We start from the raw sequence: 23,788 nt of genomic DNA on the forward strand, positions 1-23,788 counted from the left end.
AGAACTAACAAAACTTGGAATTTCTTTCCTATCTCCAGATGCATACTATTTCCATAGACATCCTTTCACAAACAGATTTAGAAAAATCTTTCCATCGCCAGCTTAGTTGGATACATTGCAGAATATCAAATGTTTTAAAAAAATAAGTAAAACAGGTTGTACACTTTACAGACTGAAAATGTAGCCAAAAATAAAGACAACACTTCTTGAACTTGAGTGGCAACAGGCACGTTTCAATGCTTTATAGAGCCTGCACAAGGATGCCAAGTAATGTACATCATTCCTAATAGGCACAACATACAAAAGATAGTATATGAAGCTAGTCAACAGTAAGGGGTAAATTTACTAAAACGTCTAAAAAAATTCAACAAAGGTGATGTTGCCCATAACCAATCAGATGCGGTCTCTCATCCTCCACCGCTCCTTACCTCTCTTCACTGATCTCTATCCACACTCCCTCCCGTCCTCTTCGCTCCACCGCCAACCGCCGCCTGACCTCTCACCTAATCACCTCCTCCCACTCCCATGTCCAAGACTTCTCTCGCGCTGCCCCCGTGCACTGGAACAACCTCCCGCCACCCATCAGGCTTTCGGATTCCCTTACCTCCTTCAAGCGCTCCCTCAAAACCCACTTCTTCCGACTAGCCCATCCCTCCTCCTCCTAACCTTTTTTGCTCCTCCTATCCTGCCTACCCTACCCCTCCATCCGTTCCTACTTATCCTATTGTTTTTCGTTCGTCCACCCACCTCCTTTTAGTCTGTTAACTCTTATGAGTAGGGCCCTCCTTCCTCACGTACTCACCCTACCTCTTTCCCTCACCAGCGCTCCTGCCCTGTTCTTCCCTTCCTCTACTTCATCTTCAGTCTCCTCCACAATTTGGACACCTACTTCAGAACTGATGCTGATTTTAGTTCTACCAGCTATACCCCTATTTATGCTGTATTTTATCAACACACCCTGTACGTTACCTTGCAATTTGTTTTTGTTTTTTATAAGTTTAAAACATTTTTTTGAGTGAATAAAAGATTATCCTTTTAAGTGGCTAAACAAAAGTACAACTTACAGCCATCACCAATATATATGTAGAACAAGTAAGTACATACCTTTCTTCTTTATGTACAACTGACTACAATGTTTACCTCCATCACACACAGACACACCAGACTGCTCCGGGTAAATTGACACGGCATTTGAAATGCTGTGTATTTGCTGGGATTTTCAGACTTTTCTGTCTGAAAGGGGTATTAGTTATGATTGCAGTGTTCTCCCAGCAGAGCATATTTTTGTAGAAAACTGGGAGGGGTGAAGTTCTTGGATGTCTCCATTCAGCTGACAGTTAGGTTTACAAATGCATCGGAGTCCATTTTCTTTGCAACAGATTTGGAGGGCCAGTGTGAGGCCCATTTGGTTTGCTGGTTAGGGTGGTAGAAGTCTTGTCAAAACTTTGCGTTGGGGTGTTCCCAATCATTGTAGCTCTGGAGAGTATAAACCAGCAGAAGACTTCCACATTGCCTGTGGTTGGGCAGCTAAAACAATTCATTTTCCATTATTTTATTCTCAATTTTTTCTCCTGTGCCTGTTCCCAGTATAGAGAACAAGTGTGGAGAACAAGTGTGGACTCGCTTTCATGTTTGATTCACCCAGTTTTCAGACTGCGGCTCCTTATGCTGAGATGACAGGGGTTTCAAACCTTTCCATTGTTTGGCAGATGGCAGAGATATAGATTGGTTACTTCAAGATCTTACCTAGCAGACACTGGGTATCTTAGTGTCTGTAGGTTAGCGGGCAATTCCTTTTTTTGCTCAGCTCTATAACCATACCAAGAGTTTCCTCACTTGCAGCCAAATTGCACGTGGCTGTTTTTTTATTAATAGATCAATTTTGGAAGGTGAATTTTGTTTTCCAGAATGTTCTGGTTGGTCTGGAAGCATTAATGTGACCAACTTGGAATGCTGTGTTTTTCTATTTGGCTAGGTGTCACTGGGCCATTTCCATCTGCCTGTCACTAGATGCATTTCTCTTACTGATCATTGTGGGATGTGAATAGGTCTTGTTTCTGGACGACCAAAGTTGGTACACAGTACTGGACACCTCTGATAAATTTTCAGTTTGTAGCAGTGTTCAAGCAGCGTGTTAGGGTGGGACTGGATCAGTAAGAATTTTGTGTTAAATATTTTCAAATCCGTGCAAAAACATTGTAGCTGGGTTGTCTCCTGTTACATTCAGGGGAAGCCTGGTGCATTCAAGCGGTATATCCATTTAGATTGGTTTATTGCTGGTACTTCCTATATGATTTGGGATAGAGCTCCCTGCTTATAACAGATCACAAATCAGTGTTGGATGTGTTTGGCTAGATTCCTTTTATTGGTGATATGGGATCTCCCTCTTTTTTGGTCTTGTTCCACATATATATGTTGGCTAGGGACCCTTTTGGATACGGATAGTTTGTTAGGTCTGTAGGTATTGAGAGAATTAGGAAGATTTGTCTCGTTTATTAATTCTTCATCTTGGTGGAAACTTTTTGGGCAGTCATAATTTTTTCCTTCGGTCGAGACTGAGGGGGAAATTTATTAAGATGTGCATTCTACATCACATGTGATGTTGCTATGGGCAACCAATCAGAATCTACTTCTTATTTTTTTTAGCACCTTCTAGAAGGGTAGACAGGATCTGATTGGTTGCCCATAGCAACATCACATGTGAAGTAGAATATACATCTTCGTAAATTTTCCCGAGCGTCTCTTGTCAAAGTTTTTTCCCCAGCAATGGCTATAGTCACGGGCCCCAATTAAATGAAGTTTCGAATGTGGTCAATGCTTCTTTTGAACAGTGCATTCTGGGTCTAGGCCATCATCTTTACAATCCTGATGAGGGTCTCAAAATGTTTACTGAACAATCTTTTAGGGAGAAAGGTAAGACAGGCTCTTGCAGGTTCTGGGGCCATGTGGAGCTTCTGATGCAAATATGGCTCTAGGTAAGAACCTTGCTGTTGCGGTCAGGTCAACTGGAGCATACACACTGTAGAAGACGAGAGAGGAGAGACCGGGCCACCAATGTACAAACATCAGTGTTCTAACCACCTTATTTAGTCAACGTTGTTTAATATATCCGATTTGGAATTTAATCTGCCCCTGTTTACACTTCAGTTTGCCACCAGGTTTTGGTTTTAAAAAAGGATTAATAATTTTCTGATTATTTACCAAACCATATTCCCCTGGTTTTCATAGACTAAATATATACATTATAATACATAGATTTTAGCCATTTATAAGTACTTACTCGCATTGTCATCCGACTCGTCACTAGTACTGGGTAATCGTGCTCGTTTCATGGTTTGGGCAGGGATACAGCAGGCAACCTGCAAGGTAAAGAGAGAAACACAAACAATGAATGATCTTATAGCACAGGGGTCCTCAAACTATTTTGCTCTGGGACAATAAAATAATTACAGGACCCCAGCAAGTTACTGCAGGTCATCACATGACATGTGTTAGTCAGCAAACATGGCAGCATTGTGGAGACACAAAATGATAGGAGTCTAAAGTAACAGACAATTCAACACATTTTTTAGACTCCTTGAATCATTGACTGAGATTAGAAAAAAGTAATAAGCCTGATGGTCAGCAACATGGAGTCGCAACCCCATGCTGAGAAGGTCGGGACCCAGTTTGAGAACCGCTGTTATAGCAGATTAGTGGACCCTTTACTGGTGTTCAGAATCTACAGTAGTAACAATTTTAGTAGCTCTGCCTACACACATCCTGCCCACAAGTCCAATGACAGACACTGCAGGTAATTGTACAGCAATAAAAGAAGATCCAATATATACGTTTTGTCAATGCAAGTAAAAATTAACTTGTACATATTTCCCAACTTAGTATACGTATATTCAACTGAGCCAATACACTGGTAAACACAAAAACTGTTTTTCAGAAATATGTAAGCAATAGCAGTGTGAGGTGGCAGACCTTGAATAAATGCACCCCACCTTCCCCCGTTGTCTCTCCAACCTCTCCGTATTTCTCAAGCTTCATTCACCTGCTGACTGTTCCATATATTTCCCTCCCTTGTCTGTCAGCCTCCACTCATTACTGCTTGGTCTGCGGTTCCTACCCAATCTTGTTTTAATAGTTTGTTCTCAGTTGAAAAGCACTATATAATATGCAGTTGCTGTGCAAATAAATGCATACACATAACTTATTCATTTACATTTTATTCAAATTCCTGTAAAAAATGCTCAAATATGTCATATGGATTCACAGCTTAGCATAACTGTCGTGTCATTAATTAATTGGGCCTCCTACATCTCAATCCGCAATAAAATAATTATTGATGGGTCAGTTAACACCACAAAAAGAGGTCCCCACACGTCGCACCTTTAAATTGTGGCTTAATTACTTACATTAACAAAGCTGCTTTCTGCTCAAGAGATGTTAGAAGTGTGAATGTGGCATCACTTGTATTGTGATAATAGATCAATATTGCCCTAGCACAGGTTTCTATCACATATAGATTTATTTTTAAACCCAATAAAATATGCTACTACGCTGACTTGTAATGTCATGCAGAAAAAAAAAAGCGCAAATGCACACTTTTAGCACTAAAGGGGAGTACACACGCTTCCATTTGGACAGGTTTTCGATTCGATTTTGCTTATAGAAGCAAAATCGAATCAAAAGGTTTTTAAGATGCTTTCGATTCGATGTGCACTCCCGTTTTCTCTATATCGAAAATAAAAATAGACTGTGCAGGAATTGAAAGATTGAATTCGATATTGTAAATTAAATGCGTTCAATGTGCCTTGAATGCAAATCGAATTCGATATTAAACGCTAATGTGCAGATCGAATGTGAAATCGAATGGGAAGCAAAGGCCAAATGGAAAGGGGGTGGAATTGGGGAAATCGAAAGCAAATCGAATATAAAATCAATGCGTGTGTACACACCTTTACACTATTACCAAAACAATTATAAATCAACACTAACATTTTACATGGACTATAAATAAGGTTCTTAGCACATTTAGTCCAAAATGCATACCTGTCCACCAAACAAAATGTACATCTTTTGTATAGACGTGTTTACCTGGCTGTGTAGACACACATTTGTGGGACAGGTGTAGAGTTGTAAGCAACTCTGTTTTGGCAAATGAATATAATGATTCTTTAGGCCCCATACACTTATGTTGCATAACAAGTCCCTTGAACTGCCCTGGAGCTTCCCAGGCAGCAGGAACATATACAATGCAATATATCACATGCGGTCCTTTTGCATACGATATATTGCATGCAATCCCATTCCCCACTGCCAGGAGGCTGGCCATGTCGGACCTACAAGCAGGTCCGATCTCCAAATTTGATCCAATGTGCACATAGAAGGGGATCAGATGTCAAACATATCCAATTTGCCCTCTTCACCCGAATTCTCTGCCTAATCTGTTGGGATCGAGTGAAAAGTGGCACAAATCGGACAAGTTTATGGCCAGCTTTAGCATTTTAAAATCCTATGCATGTGTTCTAGATTATTCAGAAATGAAAGCAATGTATGGAAGACAAGCTCTGCACAAAGAATTGTTAACCGAATGAACATTGCGGATATACACATTTGTAAAAAAAAAAAAAAAAATGCCACACAGGTAAGAAAGTGGCAGATTACAAATCAGGCTACAGTATGAACTGTAAGTCCCTATCAATGTACAGTGTTCATTTTAGCATCCACCCGCTTTGAAAACCCATGCATTTCCTCTTCCCTGCCTGGGGTGTCGCTGTCTGCTGTAGTGCATCAAGCACAGTGTGGTCTGTATATCAGTACTGATGTGCAAACCATAACTGTGCTAGAAACACCACAGCAGACAGCGACACCCCAGGCAGGGAAGAGGAACTGCATGTATTTTCAAAGATGGCGGGTGCAAGAATGAACACTAATGTCAGTTCTGTGCAGCTCAATACATAGAGAAAGCAGCACAGAAACAAGGGCTTGTAGAGGCTGGGACAGTATTATATACTGTAAAACTACAGAATATAAAAAATGTATACTGTGTAGTTAGAAGAAGTCTGTCTAAACATAGCGCTCAATCCAATTAAATACAAAGGGTGCGAGTTGCTGTGGTTTCCAAGCTGGCAATGGCCCACAATTTCACTCCACTGGCCACTTGTTTTCTGCCGGATGGGGCAGCAAGTGCTGCCAGAAGGTGCCTCGCGCACAATTGGACTGACCCCATTGAAAGGAAGAGGGAAAAAAAAAAAAGTCTACTTACAATTAATTTTCAATAGTTAATCTAAAATCACTATAAATCATAGCATAAAAAAATAGGTGAAATCATTGCCCGGTTACTCTAATCTGTCAAATCAATCCCAGCAGCCAAAACGTAATAGCCTCCAAGTTCAGCGGCCGTGTGGGATGTCAGCTGAACTTTTTTTTATTTTTATTTTAAAGGGGCAATCATTTATTTTAAAAAAAGGCAAGGTTTAGCCTTGTAAATGATTGCCCCATTGAAAAAAAACCTCTGAGTTCAGCCTCCATCCCAGACGACTGCCAAACTTGGAGGCTGTTACATTTGTTTTTGTATTTCAAAGTCTATTGAAGTCTGACAATTATGATTAATTTGCAATAGGGTGCATGCACAAGTCCCAATGACATTAATGGTGCTCTATAGCATTGCTAATAACATCATTGGATATGCAATTTATTCATGCATATTCAAAGTAAAGCATTGTAATTCTCATGCATACCTCCAAACATGACCCTCTCCAGGAGGGACACAATGCTCTGCTTCTGCACTTTCCTCTTAATGTATTACCATCACCTGTTTTCAACAGGGTTACTAATAACCACAGGTGATGGCAATCATACATTAAGGGCATTATTCAATGAAGAAAATTCTCTGTGCATGGCGAGAGATTTTTTCTCTCGCCATGCACTCTCCGTGTTCCGGAGCCTCCTGCTCCCACTATTCAATGTATTTAAGACTCGCCGCCACTCGCGCCGAGTCTTAACCCCTGCAGCGGACGAGCGTCCGCGGCAGGGAGCTGACAGGGAGCCGTGGGACGGTGGCATCCAGGGAGATTAAAGTCTCCCTGGATGCCCCAGAACTATGTGGAGGGTAGGGGGCCCCCCCGGGACCCAGGCAGCACAGGCTGCCCCCCCCTATAGCCAGCGGGGGACCCAGTATTCACTGCACCCCATCGTGCATATTAACGACCGGGTGCAGTGAATATATGAATATCTAATGAGCGGCTCGAGCGCTCCGGCCCCCTGCTGGCTGCACTGTGTAAAAAAAAAAAAAATTAAAAAAAAAATATATATTTTTTAAATTAAATATATATTCATGTGCTATAAGCACATGAATAAAAATAACATGCCCCTTCACAGAAAAAAAACCCTGATTTTTTTACACCAAAATTAAAAAAAAAAAAACCCTTTTAAATTAAAAGTTCACATTCCAGCTCTCCATCAAAAGATGGAGAATTTCTACACGGAGAGAGACGGCGAAAATCACTTAGAAAGACGGTGAATATTTCACATTGAATAGGGTGGTTCACTTTTGGAGAGCAAAATGCTCCGTCCAAGGCGAAAAAAGCAAAAATTCTCCATAAAACACGGAGAATTTTTCTCATTGAATGCTGCTGTAAGAGGAAAATCCAGAAGCAGAGCATTGTGTCCCTCCTGGAGAGGGTCATGTTGGGAGGTATGCACATGGTTTGCGTACTAAACAATGGGTAGAGCTAGTAGGCAGATGCACGCCACCTATTTTTGTTAGGGGACATGACCAGTTACAAAAAAATGCTAACCCAGGTTGTCTACCACATGATCTCTTGGCAGGGCATCCTCCCAGTTTTATTTCTTCTTTAGCATAGGGATGGGATACCTTCGGCCCTCCAGCTGTTGTGGAACTACACATCCCATCATGCCTTATTACAGTTTTGCTATGTGGCCATGCTACAACTGTTACAGGGCATGCTGGGATGTGTAGTTCAACAACAGCTGGAGGGCCAGAGGTTCCCCATCACTTTAGCACTTTGCCTGGGCAAACAGGCCGCACAACAGATCAACCTACAGTGAACTAAATCTGGCTATTTGTAGTATAGCGGAACACACATAAATTATATACTTTTATATATTATCTGTTTTGCTCTAAATTTCAATGAAAAAGGATTCATGTATGCAGCAGTCTCCTTCCATGAGCATACATAACCAACATACAGATCAGTCAAGCGGAGAAACTACAGACACTTTAAACATTTCATTTGTCCAAGCATGAGTGACAGACGGGGAGAAATGTAAATCCCTCTTTCATTTAATCTGTATTTCTATATTTGCAAGAAAAACAAGTTTAGTTTCAGGTTGATAATGCCTATCACACAACAGGGACAGGATTTGCCTAAAGAGATATAGTATTTGCATTTCTAATACACCATGTAAAGTAGGTATGAAAGGAAACCAGCAGAAACCAACAATCGTGACACTACTTCCCTGCAACATGGAACCATCTCGTGTTTTGTTTATATGTATTCAAGGCTTGTGATAATACGTAACGCACATTATGGTCATCAGTACTAAAAATGTAGGTGCGCTAATATTTTGTTCAGGTTAAGGTGCCCATACACGGTACAACATTCCCCATGCATTTTGAACAAGATGGCTTTGCTTGCGATGCGATCGGGACATAGTTTAAAAAGTACGGGCTGCACAGACATTATGGGAGCACGCATCGCACAGCACCCTCGCACAGTGTATGGGCACTTGTAATACTAAATATTAAGAGCTGAATTTAATTCAATGGGGTAATTTAGTGACCTGGGTAAAGGGTGTTCGCTACCGCGCGTTAACCCATAGATTCCAGGAAAAGTTACCAAAGCTATGGAACAGAAATCTGCTGCAGCCTTCAGGATATATTGGAATAGCCCTGGCATATCAATAGTCTGCGTTACTCACAGCTAATTGAATCCGACACTAAGGGATTACAATTATCCACCAACAAAAATAATCTACCTGTGGAATTTGGGATTGCAGCAAATGTACGTCTAACAGTAAAGAGTGCCTGAAGACTGACTACACAGAAATACAGGAGCACGAGGAAGCTACCACAGGTGTCCTGAGCAAAGTGCCAAATTCAAGTACAAATGTTCCAGGTGGCCATAACTCCCACCTGCTAGGTAAGTATTCTAATGTTCACACATAGCGATTTCAGGCTATTTTCTGAGTGATATTATTTCATGTAACTAGATCGCCCTATAGCCCTACTTCGCTAGGGGCCATAGCGATAAATTCTGAATAAACCTATTCTCACCAGTGTCAGGGCCAGTGTACTCATAAGAGAACACTGGCACTGACATATCACTCAGCGGCACATCGATATGGAGCACTGTGTGCAGAGTGATCTAGCATCGCTCAGAACGCTCTACCCATGCGTAGGCCCCAAAAACCCTCTTCTACTACCGCCCTAACCCACCCGCCGCCACCCCCCCCCCCCCCCCAGCCTAACCCTAATCATACCCCCCTGGTGCCTATCTCTAACTCTGCACCCACCACCCTTCTTCCCACAGAACAACCGTAACCTCCCATATACTGGCTAAACCTAACCAGCTGCAACATGCTTTAGTTCGGGAAGCAGACAGTTGGGATTCCAACATGGGCGGGCAGTGTCAGAGATTCAGGGCCAGTTACTCACCAGTGTCAAGATACTGAATTCCAATAGCAGGCATCCTGAGCTACAACAGCTTATAAAACACCTTACATTTAGTTCCAGTTTTGTATACCTTCACTCCACAAAAAGATAGATTGTAGCCCTTGTAACGCTCACAATGAATTCACTTATGCCCCTTTCACATATATGCAAACAGAGAATTGGCAGGGTCTAAAAGCTGTCAAGTTCCCAGGTCTCAGCCCCGACCCGGTTAAAGAGCAGGGTTGGGAACCTGGGTACTTTGCATTCACGGGAATTACTGCATGTGTTAAAGGGGTATTAGTGACTTTTTCATCTACACCTATTATAGAAGCCCACAACTAGATTATCCATAAACCCCCATACAAACTAGAGGTTCTAGTAAAAGATATTGATCAGGAAGGCCCTTCTGAGTGATTCCTTTTACTCTTGTCTAGTGTGTACATGCAATACTGTTAACGATGCAAGCTCCAGCACATCGTCAACTTATACAGATGAGGGAGGTCCTCGTTAACGACTGCAGCAACCGCTTCAGCAAGGGTGTATGCATATGCCGATGCTGGTGCCATGCCGCCGCTGATATCGGTGTTGGAGGGGAACGTCTAGCGTGTATGAAGCTTTACTCTGATGGTAAACAGATATTCATTCCCATCATAGTAGATGTCCCTGGTATCCTTAGTTAAATAATCCTTTGAATTACCGGCGTACAGAATATACACTTTTCCTAAAGTACATAACAATTTGTTCTGACTACCTTAAATGGATAATATAGTGACTGTACAAAACCACAGCCACACAATGGGGCATAGCTGCAGATTGCTGTATGTTTTTCTACATATGCACCGATAAGCATTTATCCCGCGTTGCTTCGAGTGGCCTTGTGCCTTGCCTGGCAATCCACTTGGTATTGCTGATCCCTTTTAAAGCAAGGATTATACTCACAATAATACCTTTTCTTCGGAATACTTCATGGCAGCCATTACATTGGGTTTATCCCCCTCTCTCTCCCAATTAGACAGGTAGTTTTTTCTCCCTAGGATCCGACTCCTCCTCTTCCTCATGCTATATAACCGAGCACCTCCCCTTAGACCATAGTCTTTTGAATGTCTCCGACCCGATCCTAGGGAAAAAACAGAAACAGGGAGGGCTAAAAAAATATGGGCTGCCATGAAGTATTCCGAAGAAAAGGTATTATCGTGAGTATAATCCTTGCTTTCTCCTTCATACTTCATGGCAGCCATTACATTGGGATGTACCAAAGCAGTAGGGCGGGATATACAATACCTCAAGCTAGCGCTTGTCTTAGGACCTCACTTCCGAAACGTGCTCCTGCCACATCCAGGGCATAATGCTTGGAGAACGTATGCAGAGATTTCCAAGTAGCAGCTTGACATATCTCACTGGCCGATACGTTCGCCTCTCTCGCCCAAGAAACCGCCATTCCCCGTGTCGAGTGTGCCTTGATACCCTCCGGGACTGGACGTCCTACTTTCTTGTAGGTAAAGGAAATGACTTCTTTAAGCCATCGTGAAATTGTCTGTTTCGCTGGAACGAATCCCTTCTTCGCACCTTGCGGAATCACAAACAAATTCTCTGTTTGCCTGAATGAAGCAGACCTATCCAAATAAATTTTAATGGCTCTGACCACATCTAATGAATGCAAATTCTCTTCTTTTTTATTTGAAGGATTGGGAAAAAAACAAGGTAAAATAATTTCCTGATTTAAATGAAAAAATGACACCACTTTTGGCAAAAAAGAATTCTTAGTCCTCAGGACTACTTTATCCGGGAATATCTTCAGATATTGCTCCTGAATGCACAGCGCCTGGAGCTCACTAACCCTTCTGGCGGAAGTGATTGCTACCAGAAACGCCACTTTCCATGTCAAAAACTTAAGGCTTGTTCTGTCCAACGGCTCGAATGGAGCCTCCATAAGCCCATTTAGCACCAAGTTAAGATCCCATTGAGGAACCAAAGAACGGACCCTAGGCCGGATCCTCTTGATGGCCTGACAGAACCTTTTTACTAAAGTATGATCTGCCAGCCTTTGGTCTAATAGCACACTTAATGCCGAGACGTGCACTTTTAGGGTAGAAACTGCTAACCCTTTGTTGAAACCGTCACACAGAAACTGTAGCACATGAGAGATGGATGCATTTGGAAACTGAAATTTGCCTTTAGACCAATTAGCAAATATCCTCCAGACTCTGTAATAGATGGCCGACGAAACCTTTTTTCTCGCCTGGAGCAGTATCTCTATCACTTCTGGGGATAGGTGCTTCTCCCTTAGTTGCTGCCTCTCAATTTCCACGCCGTCAACGACAAGTTCTGCGGATCTTGGCATCTGATTGGCCCCTGAGACAGAAGGTCTGATGACACTGGCAGATACAGAGGTCCGGCTACCGCCATGCTCTCTAGCATCGGAAACCAAGCCCTTCTGGCCCAATATGGAAGAACTATCAGCACCTGACATCTCTCCGATCTGATCTTCCATAACACTCTGTGGATGAGAGAAAATGGTGGGAACACATAGGCTAGGGAATAGCTCCACTCCTGAGATAGGGCGTCGACTCCGCACGACCCGCGTGCTGGGTATCGTGAGAAGAACCGGGGAACCTTTTTGTTGACCGATGTTGCCATTAGGTCGATCTCTGGCATGCCGAAGTTTTCCACTATGAGCTGGAAGACTGACTGCTTTAGTTCCCATTCGCCTGGAATTAATGTATTGCGACTCAAGAAGTCTGCTGCTTGATTTTCTTCTCCTGGAATGTGTAAGGCTGTAATAGACAGCAGATTTACTTCGGCCCAAGACATTATATTCTCTACTTCCTCCAACAACACCCGACTTCTTGTGCCTCCTTGACGGTTGATGTAAGAGACTGTCGTGACATTGTCTGAGAACACCCGCACATGTGACCCCTTTATGTCGTCCGCGAAGAATTTTATCGCTTGCCACACTGCCCTCAACTCTCTGTGGTTCGAGGACCAGTTTTTTTCTTGCATTGACCACCTTCCTTGGCACGATCTTCCTACCCCATGCGCCCCCCAGCCTGAGGCGCTGGCATCTGTAGTTATCACTACGAATGACGGACTTTGTAGGGACCATCTTCTTCCTCTTAACAGATCGTAGCTCCACCAATTCAAGGAGACCTTTACTGCGTTTGGGATCCTTATTGCTTGATCTAGTGGCGTATGATCTCGTGAGAACCTCAGGAGAAACCATTGCAGTGGCCTCATTCTCCATCTTGCCCAAGGCGTAACTTCTACTGCTGAAGCCATCATCCCGAGCAAACTCATTGCCGTTTTTAAGGGCACGCGGGGTTCGCTGTGAATAAGAGAAATCAGCTGCTGGACTTTTTCGCACCTTTTCTCTGAGAGCGCTATTTGGAAAGAGACGGTGTCTACCATGATGCCTAGGAATTGAATCTTTCTTGACGGAGTGAGACGACTTTTTTCCCAGTTGATCATCCAACCGTGCCTTTGAAGAAACTCGATGGTGTAGTCTCTTGCTCGTACACTTTCTTCCTCGGACTGTGCTGCTATCAAGATGTCGTCTAGATATGCCCACACCATCACTTTTTGCCTTCTTAGGTTTTCTATTAATACCACCAGAACCTTCGTGAAGACCCGGGGTGATGAGGTTAGCCCGAATGGCAGGCATGTGAACTGGAAATGTCTTTCTTTTATGGCAAACCTTAGATACTTTCTGTCGGCTGGAAAGATGGGAATATGAAAGTACGCATCCTTCAGGTCGATTGCTACCAGATAATCGTCCTTCCTGATTCCCATCAAGATCGACTTGGTCGTTTCCATATGAAACTTCTTTTTTCTTAGCCGATCGTTCAGACCCCTCAAGTCGAGGATGGTTCTGAACCCGCCTGAGGCTTTGCTTATAACAAACAACCGGGAGTAATACCCCAGTCCTCTTTCTTTTAACGGAACTTCTTCGACTGCTTTTGTGTCGATCAGATCCTGCACGCTTGACTTCAACACCTCCTTTTCCGCTTCTGATAGGGGAAGATTGGAACTTAAAAACTTTGCCCATTTCGGCTTTAACAGAAATTCTAACCGGTATCCTTGAGATACTATCTCTAAGACCCATTTGTCCGAGACGTTGTGCTCCCAGACGTGAGCAAATTCCAACAGTCTTCCTGCTACTGGAATCCGCTCCATAGCGCCCCTGGCGTCACTGCTTCTGGGCTGTACTAGAGCTTTCGCCTCTCTTTTTAATATACTGGCGAAAAAACGCTCGTGACGTACCTGATGCGTATTTGTCACGAAAAGGCCTACCTGGTCTGTAAGACCTGGCCTGCCTAAATGATTGCCTATTGGAGTAGGCATTAAATCTACCTCTCCTGTCCTGGGGTAACCTGACCGATTTACCCCCCGACATCCTCTGAATCATTTGGTCAAGCTTACTTCCAAAGAGAAAAGCCCCCTCATACGGAAGTGTGGCCAGTTTATTTTTGGAGTGTGAGTCCGCTGACCATGACTTCAGCCAGAGTGCCCTTCTGGCTACTACTCCTGAGGTCAAAGATTTGGCCGAAAAGTCCAGCATGTCCAGCGATGCCTCACATACATAATCTATGGCCATTTGTATCTGAGCCAGGCTTTTGCTCATATGATCTCGGGAGGTTTTATCCTGCATATCATCCTGCAGTGCCGCACACCATATGCGTAATGCTCGTGACAGAAGCTATGGCTACGCCTGCCTTCATGGACACAGAGGTAGATATATGCAAACGTTTCAGAGCACTCTCCATCCTCTTTTCCATAGGGTCCTTCAGGGAAGCACCGTCCTCTAACGGAATAGTCGTGCGGGTAGTGACCTCAGATACAGATGCATCAATTTTGGGCACATTGCTCCATTTCAGAAACTCCTCATCTTCTAAGGGAAACATTTTCTCAACCCTTTTAAAGGACCCCACACGTTTGTCCACATTATTCCACTCTTTTATCAGTATGTCTTTGACTACCTTGTGGACAGGAAAGCATCTGCCTTTCCTTGACCTATCTTCAAAAAGAGTGTCCAACTCCGTTTTAACCGGCTGCTTGTAATTCAAGGTCTTATATAAGTTTTTTAACACCACTTCCACAAGACCTAAATCAAACAAACGCTCGTCTTCAGTCACTTCTCCAGATTCGGCCGTGGAACCACCTGTGCCGCCATCAGAACCGGCCCCTATTGATCCCACATCATCGTCCACATCCAAACTGGTCTGAGACCTAGACCTTTTATTGCCAGAGTATTCTTTTTTAGAGACAAAATTTTTCTCCATCCATTCCCTAAGTTCTGATATCTGGCTAGACACTGAAGCAGATTCCTTCTTCTGAAGACAACATTTGCATAATACATCCTCTCCAATAAACGACTTGTCACACTCAGGGCAAATCTTATCCAATCGCTTTTTAGCTGTCTTCTTTTTGGCCACAACAGGCACACTAAAACAGAAGAAAAAGACAACTAACTAACTGACTGACCAGCAACAAAGTACCATAACCAGTCCTCACTGAGGACTTACCTGGGCAGCGGTGTATTCACATTAGGAGAGGCTCCCTCCATACTGCAGCCGAGTCTCCACAGAGCAACCACGCAGACAAGAAGCAGCAGCGCCTGTCACACCGGCCAGGCGCTATATATATACACTGTTCTTCCGCCCTGTGGAACGCACGCGACCCGCGCTGGAACGCAGGCCGCGTGCTGACGCGTCGCATATGCGTCACGTCCGCCCGTGCGTCTCACACGGGACGCCAAGCAAGGAAGCGCCGTACGCTTCCTGTCAGTGGAACGCACGCGGTCTGCCTATGCACCGCAGACCGCGCGCCGGAAGCTCGCTTCACTTCCCCTCCGGCGTCTGCTTCCTGGAACAGACGCCAGCCTGGGGGAGCATGCTGATGCCGCTCTTTCGTGCTCTGGACTCACCATACTTGCGCCATGGCTCCCGCACTTAAAGGCTTTAGGTGAGTCCCATACCTCCTTGATACCGGGTTACAGGCTCCGCCAACCCATGAGCACAGATCCATTGCGCCGGCTTCGGACCACATATATAGGGTAAGGCACCGCCACCCCTCGCTGCCAGGTCTTTTAGTCATGTCTCTACACTAATCTAACTACCTGTTTACAGATAGAGGAGACAGGAAAAAGACTATGGTCTAAGGGGAGGTGCTCGGTTATATAGCATGAGGAAGAGGAGGAGTCGGATCCTAGGGAGAAAAAACTACCTGTCTAATTGGGAGAGAGAGGGGGATAAACCCAATGTAATGGCTGCCATGAAGTATGAAGGAGAAAAGACTGTTTCAGATCATTTCTATTTCAACAAAATGTAACAAAAAACACGGCTCAGGAGGAGGAATGAACACCTGTGTGCTCACACTCATAATCATTAATCCAATTCATTCCTTTATTAAAACCTGGCCCGGAACCAAGATTACATGCTATGAAATAAACAAGTGCCCGAACAGTACTTCTATTCCAGATGTGTTCTAAAGTATGATGGATAAAATGGTGAAACTATTTCTGCTGCTAATAAAGCTATTGCCCTTTTTTTATGGTTTTCAAAATTCCCAGATTGTAACCTTGGGAGCAGCCCCTTTACTACTTTGCCTGTCTGTTATTATCTAATCTTGTTTAGTTTGAATAGCTACAATTCTCAATATTAAAGTAGATTTCATGTAAAAAATGTGCCATTTCTTTTCTTAAGTCTTTTTTATAGTAAATGACTCTATTGCTACTGTATATGACCACCGACAAGTCTGTTAAAAAGCAGACACTGTTTTATTATATGCAATACGTTTTATAACTTGTTGTGTCTGATAAATGGTGCTTCAGCTAATCATCTCCTGTCATGTGTTTGAGCTGGAGCCCATTTAGAATACTCAAGGAGTTTTAGAACTCATTGTGCATGATTAATTGTGGGTTTTTTTTTTTTTTTGGGGGGGGGGGGGGGTCAGACCCTGCAGAAAAAAAATTAGTCGTTGATAAAAACAAAACAGGGCCCTCCTACCTTTTGACTGTCTGTAAATACCCGGTTTGTTGTATCACTGTCTCCTTTTGTAAAGCGCAACAGAATATGCTGCGCTATATAAGAAACTTAATATATAAAATAAATATTCATTTTTAAAACCTGGAAAGTTCCAAAATATTGCATATGGTTTGTCCGAGGTCAGACCACTGTCTAAGAAAAAAAACGCTGCTAACCCCCATATATTTGGGCAGATCTAAAGCAATGAGCACCTCAATTTAGGCACCCAAACAAGCATCTGAATCAGCCCCACAGGTTAAGATGGATTTGTTAGCAAAAGCTTACATTGTAGAGAGTTAATACATACGTATTTGCTGATAATATAGGCCATAATAAAGAACATAGCGATAGTGCAAAAGTAATCCAAAATAAACACACGCACAACAGCTCCACGCAAATAATATATAAAGGTCCTGTAGCCTACAATATTAGAGACTGGTTCAATGTAGCGCAGAGAGTGTGTTCTAGTTTTTTCCCCTGGAGCTGGGAAGTCCGTCTATACAAGATCTTCACAGGTTATATCCTAAAGGCTACAAATAGTCTTAGAGACTATGAGATTTAACCAAGTTACCGTAAATAAAAGGGAGTTGCATTACGTTGTGTATGTAGCACAAGCTGATACAGATTGATGAGACAGCTAACTTCTCACTTACAGTATTGCTTTCTAGGAGCAGTAGCACAGGCTGGAAGGCAGCTTCAGCACTCAGGGAGGGATAACACTGAGCAGATGCAGACTGGGGAGGAAATGTTATGACACATGTGATTTCCACAGCTCCAGTCGCTATGTGCTTTCTAAAGATGGAAGAGTCTACTAACTGTCTCATATGCTCAGGCCTAGCACTCGCCAACTCACATTGGCAAGGCTCACATTCATTCGCTGGGTGTTACAGAACTACACTTTATTGCTTCTATCTGTACATTATTTACTAAAGCTGGCTATACAATAGGCGACTTCTCCAAGATGAAAAATTACCCATGATAACCCCCCCTTGAGCTGCCCCTGGAACCTCCCAGACGGCAGGACCACATACAATATATTATATGCTATTTCACCAATGAGATCTGTAAAGGGACACGCATCTCAAACCTGCGACTTGGACGCTTTTTATGTGATCAATCAACACATCATATTAAAAAAATGACCAAATCGCATGTATATCGCCCTACTGTATGGTCGCGGAAAGAGTGATGCTGAATTCATATTTCCCAATTAATAATAAAAACAGGACAACATTGTTGGTTTCAGTCATGAGGGAAGACAATATTTAAGGTTAAAGCGGTACTTATTTCCTAGCATGGCGCCCGTCTCGTTGATTGCATGCCTTAAGTTTAAGGTACTTAAGGCATACAATCAACGCGATGGAACCGATTTTCTGTCAATCACCAGCTAATTTGCCGGTGAAAGAGAAAATCGCGTTGATCGCGTCCATCGCAGCCCATTATAATGGGCCGCGATGCGACCGACGCGATTTTCCCATAGACCAGAGGTTCCCAAACGCAGTACTCAAGGCACCCCAACGGTCCAGGTATTAAGTATATCCATGCTTGGCCACAGGTGACTGAATTAGTAACTCAGCCAGTCTGATTTAACCATCTGTGCTGAGCTATGGATATTCCTAAAACCTGGACCGTTGGGGTGCCTTGAGGACCGCGTTTGGGAACCTCTGCCATAGACAATAATGTTAAATAATTTCTAAAGTCAAAATCAACGCAATTTTACATAGGTGCCAATGTGAAATGGGCCAATATGGCCCATTTTTCATTGAATATAGTTGTAAAGTATGCTTACTGTCATTATTAACGCCACCCCACTATTGACGTAAACCCGAAGCGTGGCGAGCGCAGTGGTACGTGTCCTTCGACCTTTTCATACTCCCACTATCCACGTAGGCGTGGAGTTGATTTTATAAAGTGTGGCGAGCGCAGCGAGCCCGAAGCGTGGCGAGCCCCACGAGGGGACGCGTATACCTGTGAAGTTATGCGCGTGCGCTCGCCAGGCTTCGGGCTCCACGCCGATGTGGATAGTGGGGGTATGAAAAGGTCGGAGGACGCGTACCGCCGCCCCTCGCGGGCTCGCTGCGCATGCCACATTTCGGGTTGGCGTCAATAGTGGGGTTGCGTTAACAATGGGGGGGCATTTCAAGCATGACGGGGGTTTTCTATTAAAATGGGGGGTTTGGGGCATTTTACATTAAAATCAATGTAAAATCGGGTCTCAGGGACCATTTTACATTGATTCCAATGTAAAAATCGGGTCGATCTCGTCGCATGCGATTTGGTTGGCATGCGATCGACGCTATTTTTTCGACCCGATCAATACAATTAAAATCGCGGGCGCCGTGCTAGGAAATAAGTACCGTTAAATCTGCTAAGCAGCCGTTTTAGCTGCTGGACGCAAAGAGGCAATAGTAAATACCAAATCTTCATATTTTGAGGCAATTCATAGCGTCCTGCTATGGAAAGCCGTCCACCCTCGCGAAAATTGCTCAGCGTGTATGCACGGAGCGATATTCAACATCATCTATCTACATAAACGCTTGGCAAAAACGCCCAGTGTGTATGCCCTTTAGTAAGCGATAAGTCGTGCATCATTGATGTACACTGATGATTGTGACCACAGAGATCCCTCTCCCACAGGACACAGTTTGGATCCTGGGAATATTGTACAGAGGGTAAAATAAGAGTGCATTCAATAGTTTTTGAATGTCTAATTGCACCTTATTTCCAGTCAAAACGGATAAGGCGATGTTTAATAATTTATTTTTTGTGCATGTCACACCCAAAAGACCAAGAAACCATGGCTAAAGCAGTATGGGCACCCAAAACCAGGCGTTTTAAGCTATTTCTGCTCCACACCTCAGGAGGCTGTTATAAAATCTTGATATCAGTAGAAAGCGGCCACCAAGCATGCAATACAAAACAACGGTGTGCATTGCTAGGCACAATTATATCGGTGTCCAGTCAGCAATATCTGCATGATTCTTAAAATATGCTTTCTACATTTTTCATTATTGCATAGTATTACACCCATCTACTTCGTAATGCCACCCGACAGGCCAAATTTACAGGGAGAAAAGGAATTTCTCTCCTTACATGTATGTGACAGCCTCAGAAGACATTGAAGTCAGTGAGACCAGTGAGCCATGCTCAGAGGGCACAGATCTATGAAAGCGTTAATGTGCAGCTATTTGCACAGCTGGCAGTTGCATGTACATTCCCATATTTTGCCAATTTGTGGTTTACCAGTTCAGCATATAAAAGAGAACTGTAAAAATAAGTACATAGAAAAAGGGGGAAAGGATGGTTTGCTTTTTTTTCTTCCAGATTTCAGTAGAAAAGCAAGTTTATCACCACCTCATAAACCAATCATCTTAGGGGCTCATTTATCCAAAAATATTTGCAGATATTTCATTTTTAGGGGTTAGCCACAAATATTTAGTATCACCTGAATGTATGTAGGAAGGATCTCAGCTGATATGCAAAAATAGCCATGCACTTGGCCCTTTTCACCCGATCCTGACAGAATGGGAAGAGAAAATGTGGGGGGAAAAGTGCCCGAATCGTATGTGCCTAATCTCAGATTTAGATCCGATACACAGACCCGTGTGCATTTGATTTGGACACCGCGATCACAAGTGCTGCACACAAGATTTGTCAGATCTGACAGCACTTGTTAAGGGTCACACACACACACACACACACACACACACACACACAAATACAGCATATGCTAAAAGAGCCACATACTATGTATCGTATGCGGGGCCAGCCACCGGGGAGCCCAGGGCAGTTAGTTATTATTTATTTACAGTTTCTTATATATAGCGCAGCAGATTCCGTTGTGCGTTGCAATTGTAAACAGAGATAAAACAAACTGGGTAACAGACAGACTTGGAGGTAAGAGGGCAGCTAACCGAGGTATCGCAAGTGAGGCTGCATGCGATACTTCTGATTCATGCTGGTTGGTTGGTACTTTATATCCATCCAAGCCTTAGCAAATAGTTTCAAATGTGAAAAATTTATGAGATTACTGGTTGGTAGTTTATCTCCTTCCACTTTTTCTCTCCAAGGCTCAGTACATAAGCAGTCCATAGATCAGGACGACTTGCACACGACCTGGTCATATGCAGGTCATGAAGCAGTCGAACGAGTGCTCATATGTGCTTGAAAAGCACATATGATCTGCTTGCGACCGCAATGAGAGCCAACGGATGAGACTTGCAGCACGTCTGATCTAAGGGCCAACCTCACATCATAATGAGAATACGCATGATGAGCACACAATCCATCGAGATTAGACATTCGGGTCCAATGTCGTTCTGGTGTATGGGGGCCTATAGACCCCAAAGCCTGTAACATGGTAGTTAAGCGCTGAATGGTTGGTATTGTAGCTCTCTCCACCTTATCTCTTTCCAAGCTTTGATACATATTCCTCATTGTACTGTAATACTGGTGTACTTTTTTGTATTTATATTCATTTGCTGACAAACAGGTTCAGACTATACAGTACATCAATTCCATCTACATGTACAATGAGCAGCGAGAGAATCTGCTTAGGAGAAGCGAAAGCCATCTGGTATCTCCACACAATCCCCTAGGTCTCACAGATCAGCTAAGGATACTGAAGAGAAGCTGCCACCCAACATATAGGCATCACCGCTGCCAATTTCAGGATTATGCAGAAATCCCACCACATGTGCATATGAATAGCTCCCTGCATTATTCAGCTGTTTATAACCAGATTATTTGGCTGGTGTACAAAAGCAAGGTACATTTAGGGCACTTCAAGATACCTGTATATATTTTGTCTTACAACAATTGTGTTTTGTAGCTCACTTTAAAACATATCGGCCAGAAAATCGCAGCACCGTTACCTTCCACAATTAACCGTAGGGTTTTCGTTTTTAAACAGAAAAAAGTGCAAGGGTCTATTACTGCATTAAAAAGCCAAGTAATATACACAAAAAACAATCACATAAACCTAGCAGAATTCTAAAAAGATGGTAATTTAGAGCAGAATATGGTGGCACTACCGGACGTAAATGCCCAAACCGGTGGTCATTCACTTAAAATCCTCCCCAAAACCATTGCCGAAAGCCTGGATTCTGGCTGATATTTGAACATAAATACAGTAACGAACAAGTGCTACATTATTCTTTTTTCTCTCTAATTTGTTATAGTCTAGGGCTCATATCAATAAGCCTTAAATGGACAATTTCCAATTTCTATCTTGCCATAGATCACTTTTTTTAACCTCCGCCCCGCCAAGCCCCCCCCCCCCCCCCCCCCCACACACAAAAATTATAGGGGGAAAGGGTTTGGTTCATGTAATTGATTACCTATTTGAATTGGATGGGGAATGTAATTGTGTGCGAATTGCTGTTACAGATGGGTATATTCTACCCGGAACTTCTCAAGTTTCCCTCATATTTCATAGAAGTACAAGTAAAAACCCTCATATTTGTATCAATCATGGCACTAACACCCCTTTAACACCAAGCTTTTGACATAGGGATTAAAACCAGGTAGCTTGCAGGGTTGATCCAAGGTTAGGGGCCAGTGACTCTCACGATGCTGTAAATGGGGCAAGTAGATGAGGTAATCTCCAAGCAAACTCAGGAACAACCTGGGTATGTGCCTCGGACTAAAAAGTTTGTCCCGGGTCTGGAACTTTGGTGTAAAATGGGTATGACCAATATGTGCACAAATGCACATTGTGTAGACTTGAAAGTCTTGAAGGTCAGGCCGCATTGGTTTCTCTGGATCTTCAGTTGACAATTACTGAATGGGACAGCTAACACACCTGCCCACTGTTACCATGCTTTTCAGAAGCTAACAACTTCACCAGCCCAGATAACAGTACGTTAATTAACTACCGCCTAACCTCCTAACCTCTTTTGATCCTCCTATCCTGCCTCCGTTCCTACTTATCCTGTTGTTTTTCGTTCGTCCACCCACCTATTTTTAGTATGTTAACTCTTATGAGTAGGGCCCTCCTTCCTCACGTACTCAACCCACCTCTTTACCTCACCTGTCCCCCTTCCTCTACTTCATCTTCAGTCTCCTCGACAATTTTGACACCTACTTCAGAACTGATGCTGATTTTAGTTCTACCAGCTATACCCCTATTTATACTGTATTTTTCAACACACCCTGTACATTACCCTGTCATTTGTTTTTTGTTTGCTATGTACGGCGCTGCGGACACTTTGCGGCGCCTTATAAATAAACGTACTACTACTACCGCCTATTGGTAGATTAATACCTCTTTCACACCGCCCCGTCAATTTTAGCATGAAAGTGGTATTACATAGAAGCTTAGAAAAGTGGAGGATTGGAAAAACAGAATAGATCAGGATAAATAATTAAAAATAATTGTGAACGATATAGCACAGTAATAACAGGCAGTGTGCATAGCTTGTGACATTAAAATACTTGTCCAAAAAAAAGACAGACTTGAAGAGAACGAGCAGGTCACTAACCACAGCTAAATAGGCAGCAAACAGTAATAACTCTTTGCCCAATAATACATGGCAGCATACATCACAATATGATTTAGATAGTAGAGAACATGAGGAGATTGCTCTACTTTCAGTTTTCTTTCTTCAATACAAACTACTGTTTACTGATTTATCACTGCATTAAGCAATACAATACCACCATCATTACCACTTCAATGTGATCAAAATGAACGTCTGAACTTCTCATTTACTTTACAACAACTTGTAATTACAGAGTTCCCCTTATGCAAAGATGCTATCCACAGCCATGAATGTACAGTAGCTGATAGAGTCCTAAACATGTAAACAATAAAAAATAAAAACAGCATAGCTACGTATTAAGAGGTTAATTGGCTGAGATTAGATATGATCAGGAACAAGAAGCCAGCTCATCACAAAGGCTTAACACACATTTTACAGGGAAAGACTTTTTACACAAGGGTCAGTTTATATAAACACACATGCTATAGATAGTTTTAAGTGAAACATAGGCTAAACAATCTCTACATTATAAACTTAAAACTGGGTTTTCTCTAAACAAATTCATATTATATTTCAATGTAACAGAATGGGGCAAAACAATGGAATGGGGTCATTGGGTC

The 23,788-nt window shown here is 43.0% G+C and overlaps 1 protein-coding gene across 7 annotated transcripts in view; it reads right to left on the reverse strand.

Annotated features, from left to right (window-relative positions):
• The window catches only part of JADE1 (jade family PHD finger 1), a 70,760-nt gene that overhangs the window by 40,100 nt on the left and 6,872 nt on the right, over positions 1-23,788 (reverse strand). For all 7 annotated transcript variants that reach the window (XM_083173990.1, XM_083173981.1, XM_083173974.1 and 4 more), the window contains exon 2: positions 3,281-3,359. In XM_083173990.1, the coding sequence (XP_083030116.1) occupies positions 3,281-3,332 (52 nt within the window). In that variant the 5' untranslated portion in view covers positions 3,333-3,359. The remainder of the gene's footprint in view (positions 1-3,280; positions 3,360-23,788) is intronic.

Source organism: Crinia signifera, chromosome 1, assembly GCF_055691185.1.
Source record: "Crinia signifera chromosome 1, ASM5569118v1, whole genome shotgun sequence".
Lineage (NCBI taxonomy): Eukaryota > Metazoa > Chordata > Amphibia > Anura > Myobatrachidae > Crinia > Crinia signifera.